Source organism: Ambystoma mexicanum, chromosome 6p (genome assembly GCF_040938575.1).
Source record: "Ambystoma mexicanum isolate Mex_15411 chromosome 6p, UKY_AmexF1_1, whole genome shotgun sequence".
Taxonomy (NCBI): domain Eukaryota; kingdom Metazoa; phylum Chordata; class Amphibia; order Caudata; family Ambystomatidae; genus Ambystoma; species Ambystoma mexicanum.
Window position 1 is genome coordinate 1,442,402,711 of NC_090935.1, and position 19,220 is coordinate 1,442,421,930.

General features: G+C 46.5%; 1 protein-coding gene across 3 annotated transcripts in view; it reads right to left on the reverse strand.

The window, feature by feature from the left end:
- Nucleotides 1–3,561: 3,561 nt before the first annotated feature.
- Nucleotides 3,562–19,220, reverse strand: part of DCTN6 (dynactin subunit 6) — a 428,454-nt gene continuing 412,795 nt past the window's right edge. For all 3 annotated transcript variants that reach the window (XM_069626176.1, XM_069626175.1, XM_069626174.1), the window contains one exon: nt 3,562–3,790. In XM_069626176.1, the coding sequence (XP_069482277.1) occupies nt 3,692–3,790 (99 nt within the window). In that variant the 3' untranslated portion in view covers nt 3,562–3,691. The remainder of the gene's footprint in view (nt 3,791–19,220) is intronic.

The following is a 19,220-nucleotide window of genomic DNA, read 5'->3' on the forward strand; positions in this document are numbered from 1 at the left end:
GGAGCTGTTGGAGGCAACCGCTGCAGCAGCGAAGAAACCAAGTTGTGCAGAGTAGACAGGATGTCCAAGGACAAGTCTCTAGGTGCTGTTTCCTCGCGAGCCATGAGCAAGGGCACAGATGGTAGAGATAGTTGAAGAGCCATGGGCAAGGTCACAGTTGGTAGAATGGGTTGTTGCTGCAGAGTGCGATGAGGCGGCTGTCGCTGCAGGGAGCGATGAGGCCTAGGAAGAATGGGGTCAGGAGAATCCTCAACCTCTTCCAGATCAGAGGAAAAAGACCCTTGAGGCTCGTCTTCGAAGAGCCTGCATGTAGTAGTTGAGCAGGTGGTAATGCTCCGGGCGAACCCACTGATGACAGGGTGAAGAGTGGTTTTGCTTTGGAGAAAGGAGCGAGTTGGCGGTGTCTTTGTCCAAACCCGCAACCCTGGGGAAGGAAGAGATGATAGAAGCCTGTGGTGTCATCGACAGAGCTGAAGATGGGTTGGATGAAGGTGGCCATGGAGGTAGAGCAACTTTGTGGACGGTTAGTAGTCGACGCAGTAGTCGTCGATCTAGTCATGGCAGTCGACAAGACGGAGGAGCCTTGGTAGACAGAGATTTCAGTCAATGGACTGGTGAAAATGTCTTGGACATTAACTCTTTAACACCGGGTTTTGATGACGGAATACGAACATGAATGTGACCTTTTGGAGTGACTGCTTGAGGACGCTGCTCCGTCCATTGACACTGAGAGGTTGTCGTTTTTCTGACACTGAGCCTGCTGGAGTTGTGGTGATGGGCCCTGCCATCGTAGACCGAGCCTTGGGAGCCGGTGACAGAGAGAGTTACAGCACAGGACTTCTTGTCATTTTTATGGATCTTTACCAGGGAAGCGTCCTCAATGGATCGCGAAATGTTAGTAGAGAGTACGCTTAAAGGATCTGGAGACTGGGCAGAGGCATGACTTTGCACGCAGGCTGTGTCAGAGGCCTTGGCATCCTCCACTAGCCAAGTTACCAACCCTCAGTAAGGATCCCACTGAGTTTTGGAGGAGGACCGGCAGATGGAACAGTTGTCCCCATCGTGGTCTGCAAGCATTAGAGGCATTTATGCCGGTAATCCACAAAGACGCTCTTCAGGTTGCACTTGGAACAGGTCCTCAAGAGACTCTTCTTGCTGGCACCCACCATGCCATGTGGTGAAGGTCCAAGTCAAAGGAGAAAGCCTCAAACGAAAAAAAAAAAAAAAGTGATCCAAAGATGGAATGGATCTTAACTGGCAACGGGTCCCACTGCTTGTAGTCACCAATGTGACCGAGATGAAAACAAAGAATTTCCACAAGAAAAGTACAAATACAGATTTGAGGAGCGAAATCCGAGGACTCCCAACAGGAAAAAATGCAGTAAGAATCTGAGGATGGCCACTGGGGTGGAGCAGAGGACGACTAAGGCCACTGGCTTGGGCAGTATGACCCAAAGAACAGCAATATGCTGTATAAGCGACAAGCAGTTTTTAGCTTAAAGCAAAACTGCTTTTGCCATTACCAAGGATTCCTGACAACAGGGGGAATATTCATGAGCATGAGAATCCAGGCAAGATCACATGCAGGAGAAAATCCTATCTGCAGCCAGGTGATCGACGAGGATCTGTCAATGCCGTTGAAGTAGTGATTTCTCAACCTGCAATGCGCAATGCATCACTGGCCATTTCACAGACGGGTTACCATTGCCACAATTCCTCCACCCAGCAATGGTGATTGTGATGCAAGCCTGCTTTTCCCCCACTGACTGGTCCTTCACCAGCATCTTAGTGGCCACCATTTGTCCTGTCAGCAACCCAAGCAGGGACAACTTTCTTTACCTTGAAAACATGTCTTTATTTACCAGATCTCTCAATTAAAACACTAAGAACCACCCCAAAAATCATTGCATTGTTGACTATTTCTCACTTTCAGGACTAGCACTGCACAGCCTTGCCGATCTGTTTAATCCTATCATGGAGATCAAATCTTTACATAAATCACGCAAATCTTCATGAGGTTACAAATTTATACAAAATTTAAGAAGGACATTCCAAGCAATGTTCTTCCTTATTACAGATGCCCAGATCGCTCAAGACTACAGCTAGCTGAAGCAAAAAAATCTGACCAGCTCTTCAAGCCCTGGCAAGATGAGACTGTAACAAAACAAAAAAACCTCACAACACTGAGCAGGAGCTCTTCTCAGGGGTTTCTTCCCCAGCAGGAAAAACATTTATCTGAAGTATGTTTGCGGCCTGCTACCAGTGCTTCAGACGCTCTTGACATCCAGCCTACCACTCCACAGAGCATGAAATCTTAAAAGTGCAGCAGCCGATTTCAAGTTTTCTATGAGTGATAGAAAGTTGGTTTGTTCCAGGGGATCCCAGTCTCGGGAGGCGGGAACTTCAAACCTTTACTGGTTCCATTTCAAGAATCAGTAGTCATCAAGCTTTAAACCGAGGCAAATGACAATTTTCAAATTCTACGGTTATGACCGTAATGGTTAACGGTCTGTTCAACACAAACAGTATTCTACCATGCCCGACTGTAGGAAAACAAAGTGGAATAAAAAAAAGGTTACAATAAAATTGAAGATTTGGGACTACTGGTGCATCTTAGTCATGTAGGTTAAGCTACACTCGCTCACAATACTTAATATATAAATCTGTGGTCGTCCATTGGTCCCAGAAGGTCTTCCATGACAACCTCGAAGCCTAGATCGTATGCCATGGTTCTAAATGCATTCGCTCCCCAGGGCCTCTCCTAATATCCCAGGTTTCCAGAGAAATTTGTTCCATGCCACTAATTCTGTCATAGCTTTCTCTTCTTTCCCCAAACACTAATATACCGAAAGAACAAACCAAACCTCAGTACCCTCCAATTACTTCAAAGTCTAAAATTCGGCCAACCCACTAAAACATGTATACCCAATGCAGGACAGATTTTAGATTTCTCAGAAAAAAATACATTTAGCGCAGCAACCCAAGCTTCCCATAAACTACTGCAAAGTGAATGATTTTAAGGGCAATTTTACCTCCACATGTGCCTTAGGGGAAACGCTTGAATTGCACTAATGCAGAACTGGTCCTGTATCCATAATTCGTCTTATATCTAGTGTCTTGGACTGGCCTGACACCTCACAAACAGTGGTCTAATCTAAGGGTCCACTACAAATTTTAATGGTTCATTAATTTTTCCCGGTGACCAATCTCGTTTTTTCACCACTCATGCTTCTGTTTTCAGGCTATTTTATTATTGAGATTAAAGCGGTTATGCACAGAGACTGAATGGATGTCAATCAGATGTTCAACAACATTAAAAAGAAAACCAGCACTGTCGAAAGTAGAATATGCATTTGTTCAATTAAAATCGCCAAGTGTTTTATGTTTTTAATGTATAGATCACAAAGTAGTGGACAAATACAAAGGGTTAAGAACATTCACAAAATTATGCAAAATTCAAGTGTTTGTTTCACCAAAAAAAGTACAAATAAATATTTTTAAACATACATAATAGTATAGTCAAATAGGTGCACAAAATAAGACCACATTGACCACCCAGCAAATAATTCAATTTTTTTATTTGGCCACATTTTAGAATCTGCAGCCTACGCAAGTTCTTATACATTCTAAATATTGGCCAAAGTTACTTCACATGCATTTGTTTCTGTTTTTAAGCATGCAGCATGAAGTCTCAGTTCTTTATTGGCGTGGAGGTACCCTTGGTGGTCTTTTTTAAATGATGGTAGTTTGGTAGAATTTTCATTAGGAAATCCAGCTGTAGGGTTTGCGGCTGTAAAAGACAACATATATGTATTAAAAGGTTATAGGAAGAGATCAGGTAATGTACATAAACTTAAAAAATTAACAGGCAATCTCTAAATTATGCCCAGTATATACAGTACTGTTTACACAATTCGCAGAGACCACCCCCACCCAAAAAAAAAACATTTTCTCTGCCATGTGTATTAACGTATATGCTGAATCCCTCTCTAGGCAATACACAGAAGGCTGGAACGAACCTTGAGTATGAATCACTGATTTCCAGCGTGAAACAATGTCAAAGCAATCAGAGCAAACTTGATTTCAATGTAAACCTTTTGAAGCCTAGAGTAACTTGTATTTCAATGTTAACCTTGGTCAAAGTAAACTGGATTTCATTATAAATCTCGTGAGACCTGCTACAATTTGTTTTTTGATTGTAAACCCTTAAAGAAACTTAAAACCAGAACCTATGTGCAAGTAGGAAATTGATATATTTCAAAGGACTATTCTTTGCACGATTAACATACATACGAACACATTTTATTTTATGAAGCGCATCTCTCCCATATTGCAAAATATCTGGGCAAAATGCCTGTAATCAGTTTGCTTCTTGGTGTGGATGCCTCAGCTATTAAGGCTTTTACTGGCAAACTGAGTGCTAGAGTTTGGTAGCAGCAATAATCACGATCACAGTATTAAAAAGTCATGCATCTATGGCAGCAAGCAGTACAAAAAGTCAGTATTTTTCTTCAAAAGAAGGCAGCAAAATGCGCCTTCTGATCAATAGTCTATTGAACTACTCTGAAATGCATTCACTTGCAATCAAGCAAGACGAGGTCCATGCTCTAGGTAATGTGCTTAATGTTCTCTTTAGTTCAGAAGAAGCACCCCATGGACTTGTCAGCCAGAAGGTTTGGGATTTGAGAAGGCAGCTTATGCGACCCAAAGTTCAAGCAAATAGTTCCACAGAACTCCATTGCCCGAAGATGCAGACTTTCACAATGACAAAAAATAAAAGTGCTCAAGAAAAAAACCCATTTCAGAGACAGTTCCATGTCTAGAAAAGGCGTTTATGCTTCCCGTTTAGAAATGTGCCAACTAGGAGCATTGAACAAGCTGCCTTTCTGCCAGGAAATGCACTACCATATGTATCAAAAAGATTTTCCGTTGTTTTCAAGAGCTTAACTTCATCAAAACAAAATTGAAAAGCTTAAAAAGGCATACATGGCTAAAAGAACAAGTTACTTACCAACTGTAACCTTCTTTCAATTGGATGTTCCTCCCACGTATTCCTCATCTTATGATAAATCGTATCCCAGCTTCAGCTGCTTCGGAATGGACATTTTTTCACAAGGGGGCGCTGTGTTTGAGAACGCAGAGTCGATGTCCCTCAAGGCCCGCCGTCGGGTGTCAACGTCATCCGCTGTATAAATGGCTCGAGCAGCGCCTGTTACCTCAGTTCTGTTTTTACTGTGTTCATGGTCGCATCAGTTGATCAGGCTTTAAGTCTTCAGGCTCTTAAGGAAGTCAGAGTGCAACTGGCGTAAACTGTACAGAGGGGTAGGATGGGAGGGTCGATGAGGAATACGTGGGAGGAACATCCAATCCAAAGAACGTTACAGTTGGTAAGGAACTTGTTCTTCGAATGGATTGTGTCCTCCCACGTATTCCTCATTTTATGATCGACTCCCATAGCAGTGGTAATTTTGGCGGTGGGAGTACTAGGAATTTTAATTATGGACTGAATGAAGGACAGCTTTTGCAAATAGTCCTCCTTGGTATGAAGTAGAGTCCAAGCAGTAATGTTTTACAAAGGTGTGCATTGACGACCAGGTGGCCGCAGCACAAATGTCCTGCACCGGGACACCCCTCTCAAAGGCTGTGGAAGTTGCCATGCCTCTGGTTGAATGAGCCCTTAAATCCATCTGGAGGCTCTTTCCAGCTATTTTATAGCATTCAGAGATTGCTAGAATTATCAATCTGGATAGAGTTTGTTTAGATACTGCAAGGCCCAATTTATGCCCAGTACATCCAACGAATATTTGGTCACATTGTCGAGATTTGCCAATCTGGAAATATAGAAACTGAGAGCCCTTTTTGGGTCCAGTCTATGTAATCTTTCCTCTCATACTAGCGTGAGGTGGAGGATAAAAGAAAGGTAAGAATCTTTTGTGACAGATGAAAATCAGACACTATTTTAGGCAATAATGATGTCTTGACTTTTAAAATAACCATGTCCCTATGGAAAATAGTGTGAGGAGGCTTACAAGACAGTGCCTGCAACTCACGTACCCTGCAGGCTGATGTTATAGCCACTAACAGAATTGTTTTAAGAGTAAGCAGTCTTAATGGACAAGAATGTAAAGGCTCAAAAGGAGCACACATGAGAAATTTTAATACTAGATTTAAATCCCAGATGGCACCTGAAAAGGTGTCGGAGGGTATACATTTGTCAATCCTTTCAAGAATTGAATAACTAAAGGCATTTTAAAATAGGACACCTTAAAATAGAACACCTTTTCAGAGGAGCGCTTAAAGATAGATGGCGCTGCCAAGTAACCTTTTATCGTTCCAACTTGGAGCCCCAAATTGGCTAAGTGTAAGAGAAAAGAAAGTACAGTTGGAGTATTACAAAGAAATGGATCCACATTCTTATCCCTGCACCAGTTACTGAACTTGTTCCAACGACACGGATACAGGGATTTTGTTGCTGGCCTTCTGTCCGAAAGCAAAATCTCCATTACATCATCCGGGAGGTCCCAATCCTTATATCGTAGCCTCTCAGAAACCATGCGTGAAGGCTGAGTGTCTTGACCTCTGGATGGAGAACCCGACCTTCCTCTTGCGAGAGAAGATCCTCTCTTTGTGGAAGACGTATTGCAGGGCAGATGGACATGTCCAGAAGGTCCGGGTACCACATCCTCCTGGCCCAATCCGGGGCAATTAGAATCATTGTTTTCCTGAACTTTCTCAACCTCCTGATTACATGAGGAATCACAGGGACTGGAGGAAACACGTAAACGAGTGGAAATATCCAGTCCACTACGAACGCGTCCCCTAGAGCTCCTCTTGGGGTAAATTCCCCTGAGCAATACAGTTCGCACTCCGGTTGGCCCCGGTCCCAAACAGATCCACTTGAGGGGTTCCCCAAAAGGCGAAGATCTCTTGAAGGACTTCCTGAGCTAGCTCCCATTCGTGGGAAACTGTGCTCAGAGCGTCTGCCGCCGTGTTTAGCTCTCCGGCGAGGTGAACTGCCGATGGAGAGATTCCTTCTTGCATTGCCCAGAACCAGAGCTGCATTGTCTCTCTGCACAGTGGAAGTGATCCCACGCCTCCTCTTTTGTTGAGGTAGAACATGGCCACTGTGTTGTCCGTCATTATCAGGACATTCTTTCCTTGTACTGAGGGCAGAAAAGCCTTCAGCGCTAGTCTGATTGCTCTCAGCTCCAAAAGGTTGATGTGTAGTTTGGACTCCGATGGAAACCAACGACCACGGATTGTCAGATCGTTGGTGTGGGCTCCCCACCCTGTGAGTGAGGCGTCCGTCACTACTGTTATCTCCGGCCATGGTTGCCAAAAAGGTTCCGCCTTCAGGATATTTTCCTTGCAAACCCACCATAGGAGATCTTGAGCCACTTTGGTCGGGACTTGTAGAAGGTCCGACATCTCCCCTGAAAACTGGGACCATTGAGTCATGAGGGCCCACTGAAGAGATCTCATCCTCATTCTGGCCTCTGGCACCAGAAAAATGCAAGATGCCATGAGGCCTAGCAACCTTAGAAAATCGAATGCCGGTTGATGTTGGGAATTTTGAAATTTCATTACCATCTGCAGAATGTGGTGAGCTCTCTCCTTGGGAGGCGAGGCTTTCCCTGAGGAAGTGTCCAGGATCGCTCCGATGAATTGGAGTTTTTGGCTTGGAATCATTTGTGACTTCTTGTAATTGAGGGAGAAGCCCAGACTGTAAGAAGTGGCAGGTCAAGGACAGATGTTGCTGGGTCTTTACAGAGTTGGCTCCCTGTGGGTGAATTTGAGGTCTTTGAAGAAAAGGAAGACAGTAACCGTGGGTCACTATCTCTAGTGCCCAGGTATCTGACGTAATGCCCCGCCATTCGTCCAGATACCGAGTGATTCTGCCTCCCACCGGGGTTTTGTGGGTTAAGACCTCAAAGTGGCTTTGCAGCGGCTGCAGCAGTGGCTGAGGAGGTAGTAGCCGCTGCTGTGGCTGATCAAGCACCTCTCTATTTTCCACCACAAAGGGTTTTCTCTGTTGGCCTCTCTGACTGGCCTGCCCTCTCCCTTTTCCAAAAGAGGAATAGAAGTGAAAAGGGCGACTCTTCCAGGAAGAGGAGCCTACATAAGAGTGCTGCTGAGGTTGTTTTATAGCGGCGCTTAGTGATTTTGCTGCCGCTTTTGAGGTCTGCAGCTTATCCAAGCTCTCGTCCGCCTTGCTGCCAAACAACCTCAAGCCGTCAAAAGGCATATTAAGTCGTCTAGACTGCACCTCAGGTGCAAAGCCAGATTTCCTTAGCCATGCGAATCTGCGCAAGACTGTGCTAGATGCCATGGACCTGCTTATACTATCCACAGTGTCCAATCCCGACTGAAGGCATTCCTCCATAGCCTCTTTACCATCCTTCACTATAGCCAGGAAACCGTCCTGTTCTTTACCTTCCGGGATGCGTTCAGCGGCTGATGATATGCAGTTCCACAGGGTATAGGTAAATCTTGCTAATGTACAAGTGACATTAGCTCGATTTTAGGGCCATGCTGCCCGAAGTAAAAGCTTTCCGGGCCCAAGCATCAACTTTTTTAATCGTCCCTGTCTGGTGGTATTGATGGGTAAGCTGATTGCCTAGTGGAGGTTGCAGCTTGCACCACTAGACTTTCAGGAGATGAATGTTTGGATAAATATTCTGGATCCGAAAAGGCTGGTCTATATTTTGCTACCAGTTTCTTATTTACTGCTGCAATCGAATCTGGAGTATTCCAATTTGCCATTACTCTTTTTTTGTAGTGCCTTGTGGAATGGGAGAACAGGATCTTTTAAAAGGACCCTCACTAAGGATGTCAGTTATGTCATCCTGGTCAAAATCCGGGGAAGCTGCTTTCCACCCCATAAAATCAATAACCCTTCCCATAAGATTTCTATAACTGGGATCAACATGATCTGTAGGATCTGGCCTTTCAAAATCCACTTCAGGTGAATAGTCTAAGCCACTTGCATTCTGGAGGCAGTCAAAGGTCTGTTATTTTAGACTGTGGGTCCACTAGTTCTTCAGGAACTTCGCTGGCTCCAAATCTAACTCCAGCTGGAGTGACATCCTCTTCAGAGGAATGTTCTTCATATATATAAGATATGGATCGAAGAAATTCCTGTCTTGGTTTTGGGTGGGAAGTTTTTTCAGGCAAAGAAGGTGGAATTTGCCTAGGTATGGATAATGGCGTTGACGTGGGTCTTGCTATCAAAGAAGGCCTCGATAAAGGCGTCAATAGGGTAGGCGCTGGCTTCAACGGTCTCGAAGGAGGCTTCGATGCAGCTAAAGGTGTCGACGTCATCTTCGTCATCGGTCTTGACGCTGTGGTAGTCGACAGTGTCAAATCTTGGCTTCGACTTCAACGCCGATTCCGTTAGCCCCGATTTATGCACCGGAGGCTTAGACTTAGTGCGAGGCGTCGGGGAACTTTCCCGCTAAGGCACTCTCGACTCCTTTTTAACCCTTGCGTGTTTGGATCTTGATTTTACTCTGTCACTTTTAGAATGAATAGAGGCATGATCACCACGCGGCAACTTCGAGGGGGTCTGGGCCGCTTTCTCGAATATTTTCAGCATCGAAGCCCTCCCATTTTCCTGGGGAATCGTGTTTTGAAGGGTAAGTAACTCTCCTCTCAGAAGAGGACAAGGAGGAAGAAGACCTATGACGTCGCTTTCGTGACTCTTCCGTCGAAAACTTCCTAGAGCGACTTTCCAATCTTGACCTCCTCGACTCGTGACAAGATTTTCTACCGGATTCATCCGAATCCTTTTGTCTTTTCGAAGACTTATATTTTTCCTGCCCCACCGACAGCTTACCTCTGCGTTCCCAAAGAGCCTTATTTGACACGGCCTGACAGGACCCGCACTCATCAACCGGATGGTCTTGGCTGAGGCACCAGAGGCAATTCCGATGGGAGTCAGTTATAGACATCTTCCTGCCACACTTCAGACATTTTTTTAATCCGGTGTTGGGTCTGGAGGGAGTTGAAGACGAAGACATTGTCGAAGAAATTCTTGATGCGCCGATCATAACACGAAGCAGTTGCGCCGGAAAAACAGAACCGAGGTAACGTGCGCTGCTCAAGCCAGTTATACAGCGGATGACGGTGACGCCCAACGGCGGCCCTCGATGGACATCGACTCTGCGGTCTCGAACACAGCGCCCCCTGGTGAAAAATATTTTTTCCATTCCAAAACAGCTGAAGTTGGGATACGATTTATCATAAAATGAGGAATACTTGGGAGGACACAATCCATTCGAAGTGTATGTTACAATAAAATTGTTATGTCGATTCCAAGATGGCCGCCTACCTGGGAGAGCTGCAACACCTGTGCTCCCTCTACCCGGCGCCATAATAACAATAAAGAAATGCAATTAGGAGCGACTTTCTGGACAGGAACAGACTGATTTAAAAGCAGAGAGGATACAGAAGCTGGAGGTCCTATGCAGGGAGAATTTAGGATGTGAGAAGCAGTGATGGTCGCGCCCGAGACAGCAGGGGAGTGAGGCGGCATGCAGCTCTAAGAGTCACTGAGGCCAAGAACTACCATTCCAGGGGGAGGGATGCCGCGGCTGGCAGTGAGGTGAGGGCCTGAGCCCTGGTGGGAGGCGGATACGGATCCCCCAGTCACCTAGGTGTGTCTTTTGGAGCACACAACTACACAGCGCGGACTGTCTCTGGGGAGTTAGAAGAGACCACTCATGGTGAGGGATAGACCCAAATGTGGGGCAAATGAGCGTACGATGATTATGGTGTAGGACTGGCACACACTGGTATCTGGAGGTGAAGAAAGGGACTTGGGGCCCCTCCAAACCCCCCCACCCCCTTGTAGGTCTAGACTAGAGGACATTGCTCATTTAAGGAGTCAGTAGTGTTTGAACATTGCACCAGTGGGCCATCGGGAAAGAGTCAATTAGCAAGACTTGCCAGTTAATTTGCATAGGGATTGCTAAGCATTCGCAATTACCTGAGGGGCACTTCATATATTCGTTTCAGCTGCACAAGCAAAGCAGTCTACTGAAGTGGAAATGTATGCTATCAACCTTAAAGCAATTGCAACAGCAAAGAGGGGTGCCTAGTACCAACTCCTTCATGAGGTTTTAGAACATTGGACTAGTGAAGCCAGGTGGAACTTTAAAGACTTCCACAACTGACAGGCGAAGGGTCTTTTTGAAGCATTCATGCTGTCTTTGAAGTGCTAAAACACACAAGGGGGAGGGAGGCGGGGGGGGGGGAATGGAGGAGGGGCGGTTTACGGAACACCAACCTCTCTCTAGTACATCTTTTTGGGACCCATGGAGGAAGGAGGAAGATCCAAACCCAGTGGCTCAGGGGAGTGAAAAGGTGTGGGCAAATGCAATCACACTATAAGCTTTGTGATAGAGTCAACAAGTACCTGCTTGCCCCCCACAGTACCTCAGATGTCTAGGAAGAAAAAGATGTCGGCAACGCCAAGCCTCAAAGAAAGAATCAAGAAGGAAACCTCCAAAAACTATGAAGGAAGGAGGGCGAATCCGACACATTTAAACAATCATACGACCACGTCCATTTACAGAGATGGCTGCCACCAGAGAAGATTTCAGACTTTTTTCAAGAGTTTAGTGAGAAAAATCACAGACACACTCCAAACGCAGTTGATCATCATAAGACCAGAATTGACACAATCAATACAGGAAATTAAAAGTGATGTAGCTATGGAAGAAAGGGCAGATGTGAAGAAAAACGCCCTGCAAGAAATAGAGAATGCAAGAAAATCAGATGAGCTTCTAGAACACCTGGCAAGGGTCAACCAGAATTTAGAAATCCAGAGCGAACACCTGGAAAAACACTTGAGAAGATAAAATAGCTGTTTAAAAAACAAATCTAATCAGAAGGGGTAGTAGATAAGGATTTGCGTGACACAATCCAGCAAGTATTTGTGGACCTGTTCAGTGTTTAGGATGGAGCAGAAAGGATGGACCGTATTCATCGAGTACGTGCCAAGAGATTAAAGCCAGGCTATAGACCGCAAGATGTGGTGGTGCTACTAGCATCATACGGGCAAAAAGAGAAGAAATTCTGATCGCAGTCCGAAAATCAGGCCCTCTAAGGATTAACGGAACAGAGATCCAGCTATATCAGGATTTGGCACAGGCAACACTTCTGAAGAGGAGGAGGATGGGCCTAGTTCTCAGAGCCCTGGCCAAAGCGCAAGTTAAATATAAATGGACCTTTCCATTTGGCTTACTATTCTCAAGGGAAGGGAAGCAACACCACATAACTACCTGTGAAGAAGGGGTACACATTACATTTGGTGGAAGAGGAGAAACAGCAAGTGAGTCAAGGGTCGACAAGGGAGTCCCAGAAGAGGAAGTTATGGGAATGGTCAACGACAATGAAGCAGGGACAGAAGAAAATGGCTCTGAGCAGCCCTGCATGTCCTATTTCTAAAGAGGTTGATCGGGAGGTGACAGCAATGAGCTCCAAGCAAGGGACCCGCTGAAGGAGAAGGAGAAGGAGTTGTAAGCGCTAGCAGCAATTAGATCACAGGAAATGGAGCAAGCAAGAAGAGGGGTGCCGGGAGGGGCAGTAGTAAAGTACCCTGTATCTTGGGAATCAAACAAATGGGTCTTAGAGCACCCACACCGTTAGTCTCTGGATTGTTAGGATGACTCAAATCCCAAAGCTCTTGCTCAGGGGTTCATTAGAAAGTTCGAGTCACCCTTGAGAGCAGTTGGGGGTGGGGTGATGCGAGGGAGGGGATGGGGAAGTTGATAATGGGTCAGAGGGGAGGAAATAGACATGCTGAGCATCATAAGAGAACTGATCGTAGGGGGGCACAACTGAAAAAATATTTACAGAACGACATTTAAATTACTAACTTTTAACATACGGGGTCTGAATTTCCCAAAATAAAAAAGGAAAATGGTAAGCACTTCCTGGGTAGGAAGAAGCCAGATTATCATAGCACTTCAGGAGACACACAGAAAAGTGACAAACAAGTTGAAATTAACCAGGTTACTCACCGTAGTGACCACCTTTTACTCCTAGTCCGTAGTCCCCTTTCCTCCATACTTATGGGACATCTCTCCGTCCTGTGGGGGGGACCGGAGCACTTTTTTGAAAAGCATCCAAAAAATGTTGCAAAAATGTGTCCTTCCTCTCTTTCTTGCACAGGGCCCGGCACGCGGCTTTAACCCCGCCCACCATGGCTCCATCCCGCGCATCGCCCATCAGTCCTTTTCTATCACCAGGTCTAATGCCTATTAGCAATAACAGAGGAACCTTATTAGAGGGGACGGCGGGCGGGCGTATGGAGGAAAGGGGACTATGGACTAGGAGTAAGGTGGTCACCACGGTGAGGAACCTGGTAATACTCCTACGTCCCGTCCCCTTTCCTCCATACTTATGGGAGATTCCCAAGCACTCCTTACAGGAACTACGGGTGGATGGAAATACCCCTTACTGAAACAGGTTCTTCAGCACAGCCTGACCAAACTGAGCATCAGCTCGTGAGCTCATGTCAAGACAATAATGCTTACAAAAAGCAGATGGGAGGCCCAAGTAGCTGCCTTAGCGATGGACTCCCAAGGAACATATTTCTGAAAAGCAACCACGGCTGCCTTGCCCCGCACCAGGTGTGCATGAATACCCTTAGGAGGCTTCAGCCTTTGGACGGTGAAAGACTCTCTAATGCAGGCGGCAATCCACCGAGAAATAGTAGCCTTAGATGCCTGCTTACCCCGAGGGTTACCAAAAGTCACAAACAGTTGAAAAGAACTCCTAAACTCGGATGTTCTGTCCAGATAGAACTTAAGAGCCCTTCTGACATAGAGACAATGCAGAACCCTTTCTCCCGCCGAGGTAGGGTTCGGAAAAAAGACCAGCAGGGAGATCGACTGATTCAGATGGAATTCAGATACCACCTTCGACAGGAAAGCAGGATTCGTCCGTAGGACTACCTTATCCTTGTGAAAGACCAAAAAGGGATGCTCCACCGACAAAGCCTGGAGCTCACTCACCCGCCTTGCTAACGTAACGGCGACCAAAAAGGACACTTTCCAGGACAGGTACTTGAGGTCCACCGTGGCCATTGGCTCGAAAGGCTTATGACAATGCCGTCAGGACTACATTTAGATCCCACGACGGATGCGGAATACGAATTGGCAGATAGAGGCGGCTCAAGCCTGCAAAATGCCTCTTAACCGCTGGATTACACAGAGAGTAAGAGCATTGGTCTGTAGAGAGGTAAGCGGAAACCACTGAAAGGTAAGTTCTGCATGACAGAACACAGATACCCGACTCTGCTAAGAAGGATACAAAGGACAGCACTGTGTCAATTGTAGCCCCCCCCTACGGTCCAGCTGCTTGCTCAAACACCAATGACAGAACCTGAGCCATTTGGTTCTGTACTGGGACCTAGTCGAGGGTTTCCTGGCTGCCTGGATAATACGCATGTTATCCGCAGACAAGTTAAGATGTTCTAAAGACTTGAACTCAGGCACCATGCCGCCAAGCTGAGCGATTGTGGGCAGGGGTGCCACAGCTGCTGTTCGCCTTGATGAAGAAGATCAGGGCTCACTGGTAACCTGATCGCAGATACACCGACAGGCGTTGAAGTTCTGAGAACCAAAACCTGGCCGACCACCACGGGGCTATGAGTAGAAGGGAACAGTTCACCGAGTTCTTCAGCTTCCAAATTGCTCGATGAACTAGAGGCAGAGGCGGGAAAGCGTAAGCTCTCATGTTGTGCCATGGAATCTCAAGAGCATCCCCAGAGAGGAGGATCCAAGCCCCCCTCTGGAGGCATACTGAGGAAGCTTCTTGTTTACCGCCGTAGTGAAGAGGTCCACTTCCGGTGTGCCCCAACGTGAGAAAATCCATGAGAGGACCTCCGCCTTCAACTCCCACTCGTAGCTGACCACTGACAGCCGGCTGAGGGCATCCGCTGTGACATTCAGCTGGCCCGGGATGTGCACTGCAAGCAGCCAAACACCATGAAGTACAGCCCACTTCCAAATCTGGATGGACAGGTCCATGAGAGGGGGAGACTTGGTTCCCCCTTGCTTGTTGATGTAATACATCGACACCACATTGTCCGTGCGTATGCGGACCACCTTGTTGGCTATGATCAGTCTGAACGCCCTGAGCACTAGGAAGATCGGCAGAAGCTCTAAATGATTTATGTGGAGGAGCTTGTCCTGAGACGACCAGAGATCCGAGACCTGAAGAAGATCCAACGTCGTACCCCACCCCAGAAGGGAGGAGTCTGTCGTGATCGTCACTGTAGGGGCTGGGTCCTGGAACCCTGCACCCACCGACGGTTGCTGAGAGATGGACACCACTCCAGGTCCAATCTATGGAAGCCGGAACCATTATCAGCTTGGAATCCGGGTCCACAGCCTGGCGCCAAGAACTCCGAAGAGCCATCCGAGTCCGCCTCATCCTGAGACGAGGAAGAGCCAAAACGCACGAGGCCATGAGGCCCAGAAGCCTTTGGAACCACCAGGCCGACATGCTCTCCGACTGCGCAAACATCTGACACATGGCTAACAGATCCGCCATTCTGTCCCCGGTCAGGTACACTCTGCAGTCGATCGTGTTCCAGCGAAAACCCAGGACAATCAAGTCCTGCGAGACCGTCATGGAAGAATAGATTGACCAGTCAGGTTTTATTTTTTCATATCACTTTATTTTGGCAAACTGCCATAAAAGAATAAAACACATATGGATATAGCATAAAATAATAAAACACATGTAAATATGCATATAAACATTATAAATAAATAACACAGATCTCAGGAACAGTACAGAGTTCTGGCAGATGCAAATGATGGAGTAAGATAGAAACTCTTTATGCATTCCAGATACCAAAAGGTTAAAAATGCATCTATTATCAATAGAAATAATCCGTGATGAGAAGCAGCTATATGCGTTTTGGTCAAGTGTTGTGCAAATTGCAAATTAGCATGTGCCGCCCCCATTTGTTAATATTATTCTGGGCTGTGCCACTTCTGTGAGCCCATCAACTAACACAGATGGAGGATAGCACAAATGCCCTCCTGGCCAAAGCTTGTCTCAAGAAGGATAACAATGACAAGCTCACAAACTGATTTTTTGCCCCAAGGAGATATAACCAGGCTGGTCGGCATTGAGTGAATTGTCTGTCTGCAAAGACTTGAGCCAATGTTCTTGCTCTAATGTCCTTAAAGACTGGACAAAACAACAAAGTGCAAAGTATCCTCCACAGCATAACAACCAAAAGAGCACACATTGGTCTCCCTGCCCCGACCATCGGGATAACGTAGATCTTATTGAGAGGCAATTGAATCATGCTCGAGTTATGAGGTTTCTTTCACAAGGATTATTTGCCCATAGTAAGTAGTTTTGTGTTGCATCTGATGAAATCATTGTCAAGTTTCTATTACTGCCCTTTTCCAATTCCAAACATTCTCTCTAGGCCCTAGATATGGAGAATGCCTTTAGCTTGAGCTTTTTCGCAACAGCTTTGGTGATTAACGTGGGGTTTGTCAGATGGTGTTCAGCGCTCAATTTTACCAACCACATCTTCACCTCTAACAGCCATCAGACTTTTTTCACTGCTGTCTATCAGATTTTTAATCAGAGAGTGCGTTACCCCCCGCTTTCGGGTTAGCCCATAGCCTAAGCCAGCGCAGGATTGGTTCCAACTCTATTTCATCCTCCACAAACGGAATCCCTAGCTCAGTGTGAACCCATAGTTTGAAGGGGAGACCAAGGATAAGTTTCAAGAAATGGTTCTTTGAGGCTCGAATCTTTGTGTACCCATGTCCCCAAAGCGATACTACATATTTCACAACTGCTTTATCTTTGCTGATGTATACCGTCTTTATGCGATCTAATGGCTTGGAGCTCGACATTGACATGAATTTCCTGCCCCCCCCTGCCCCCCAAGGGATTGAATAAACCTAGCCCCTTGCTTCTCGATATGGGCCGCAGATTTCAGCTTTGGGGTTAACCAAATCCCTAGGTAGTCAAAGTACATGACTCTCAGGATTGTATCGGTGCCATGTTTAGGCTGTTCCTAGTTAGATGGCACGACATTACTGCCGACTTGGCGGCGCTGACCTTCAGGTCCAATGACGTCAATGTCTGTATATGCCGTGACAAGATGTTGCAAGGCTCTTGGTGCACGCGTCATCGTCGTATGTCAGGACTGGATAGGACTTCCTATTAATTTTCAGCACGTCAGTTGTAACTTGCATCAAAGCCTCCCGCAACCTATTGATGTACAAAAAGAACAAGACGGGAGCCATCACGCACCCCTGTCGCACTCCCGCCTGGACCTGGAAAAAAGCAGTGCAACGGCCAGAGGAACCACTTCTCACGCAGGCATGGCTATTTTTATGCAAACTAATCAATAGGTCTGTTTATCCCCGCCGGACAACCCTGTGACCTAAGCACAGCCCACAACTTGTTCCTGTTCACTTTGCCAACGGCTGTGCTTAGGTCCACGAAGGCAAGATATATGGGTTTGCCCCTCAGGTACAGTGAATTTGCCAGGATCAGGTAAAGATTGACTCGCCCCTAGTCCTTGGCGAAAGCCCAATTGTAGCTCATCAAGAGCGCCGCTGGTATCGATCCAAGATTCAATGTTCCCCAGCAGCGCTCTTCCAAAGATTTTAGACAGAGAATCAAGTAGCAAGATTCGTCTATATGAGGACGGCATATTTCTTGGGCCCTTTTTGTAGATTGGTTGGATTATTGCCTTCCCCCATGACCTCGGAAATTGTGCCTTTGCACACATGGCATTAAAACACACCATTAATACTGTGCCCCACAGATCAACATCTTCTGTAAACAAGTTAGCCGGGATACTTTCTGATACCAGTGATCGGCCGAGTTTTTGAAGAACAATTGCATCTGCTATTTCCTTGAATAAGAATGACACCAAGGACCCTTCTTTCTACATGGTCTGTCTTTCAGGAAGTCCTGTGCATCGTTAGGCGCAGTGTTTATCTCACCCGCTGCTACTTTGGGCGGGTTGTAAAGAGTTGCAAAATGCTCAATTCAATCTGCATGCGCCACGCTGGTTTCCAGCCTGTCGCCCAATCTTTTGTATTTGGGCCCGACGAGACTAGATCCCAGAACATCCTACCATCATTTGACCTAGCTGCTTGCACCAAGTCGACCCATGCCTCCCTATCCAGCTCTCGCTTGTGGTTCACTACCACCTGCTTATAATTTTCTCTGGCTAGTCTGATCCGGTTTCTATCCGTTTGTTCCCTTATATAAGATAGTGATTTTTAGGAAGGAAAACAGTTGGTTAGTAGAAAGCAAGAAAACTTTATTCGTCCATGTGGCATCAAAGTACATCCTGACACAATCCGTTAAACAATTTACAATAACCAAGCATAGTGCTACACATCAAGAAACATGACAAATAAGAGGAGGAAGGTCATCAGGAGAGCCCCACTCCTTTCAATCAGAGTCCCACACCCCGTGGACAACCTCAATTCGCCCCGCTAACCCCCCCTTCCCAGGGGAGTGAGGTTTGTGCCAGTTAGGGGTGCATTCCTCTGATTTTGCCTGGTTAAGCCGACTGAACCAGTACACGGGTACAGGCTGGTTGGGTGGCCGACCATCCCTCCCCCCTCTTTCCAAGACCGCCTCAGCCACTCTCCGATTCCAAAAGTCAGTGTCGAGGGCGCACTGCCCATTGCTTTGAAGTCTACAGCAACCTGTCATGGTGTCTCTTGAGATAAAGCCACAACCACCTACTGACCGTAACCAGCGCAAGCTTTTGTTTAACAGGGCATCCCTTGGTTCGGGTTGATTAAACAATGGTTTTGGGACCTCATGGAGATAGATTTCAGTACTACGGAGCAGTTCTTGGCTAGTGACCATTCGGCTTACTCCTGCCCTTCTTGGTCATGGTGCTAGGGCTCTAGTTGTCCTTAGACCCGTGCATTTAGTGGCCACTGGGCTTGATACAATGTGCTCCAGATGGGTAGGATTTGGCTTGCGAAAGGCACCCCTCTAGCTGCCCCATCTTTAGCAGTAGTGTCATGGCAGTCTTTTGTATTGGCGGGGCTTTGTTTCCCAGAGACCATGGTGTGACAATCATTATTCAAGGCAATTTGGCATGGGTACGGGGGCATCTGTGCAGCAGAGCGTTCCAGAAAGCCCCCTTGCCAGCAATATGAGTGATGCAAGACTCCTCCTCCCCTTGTACCCTCCCA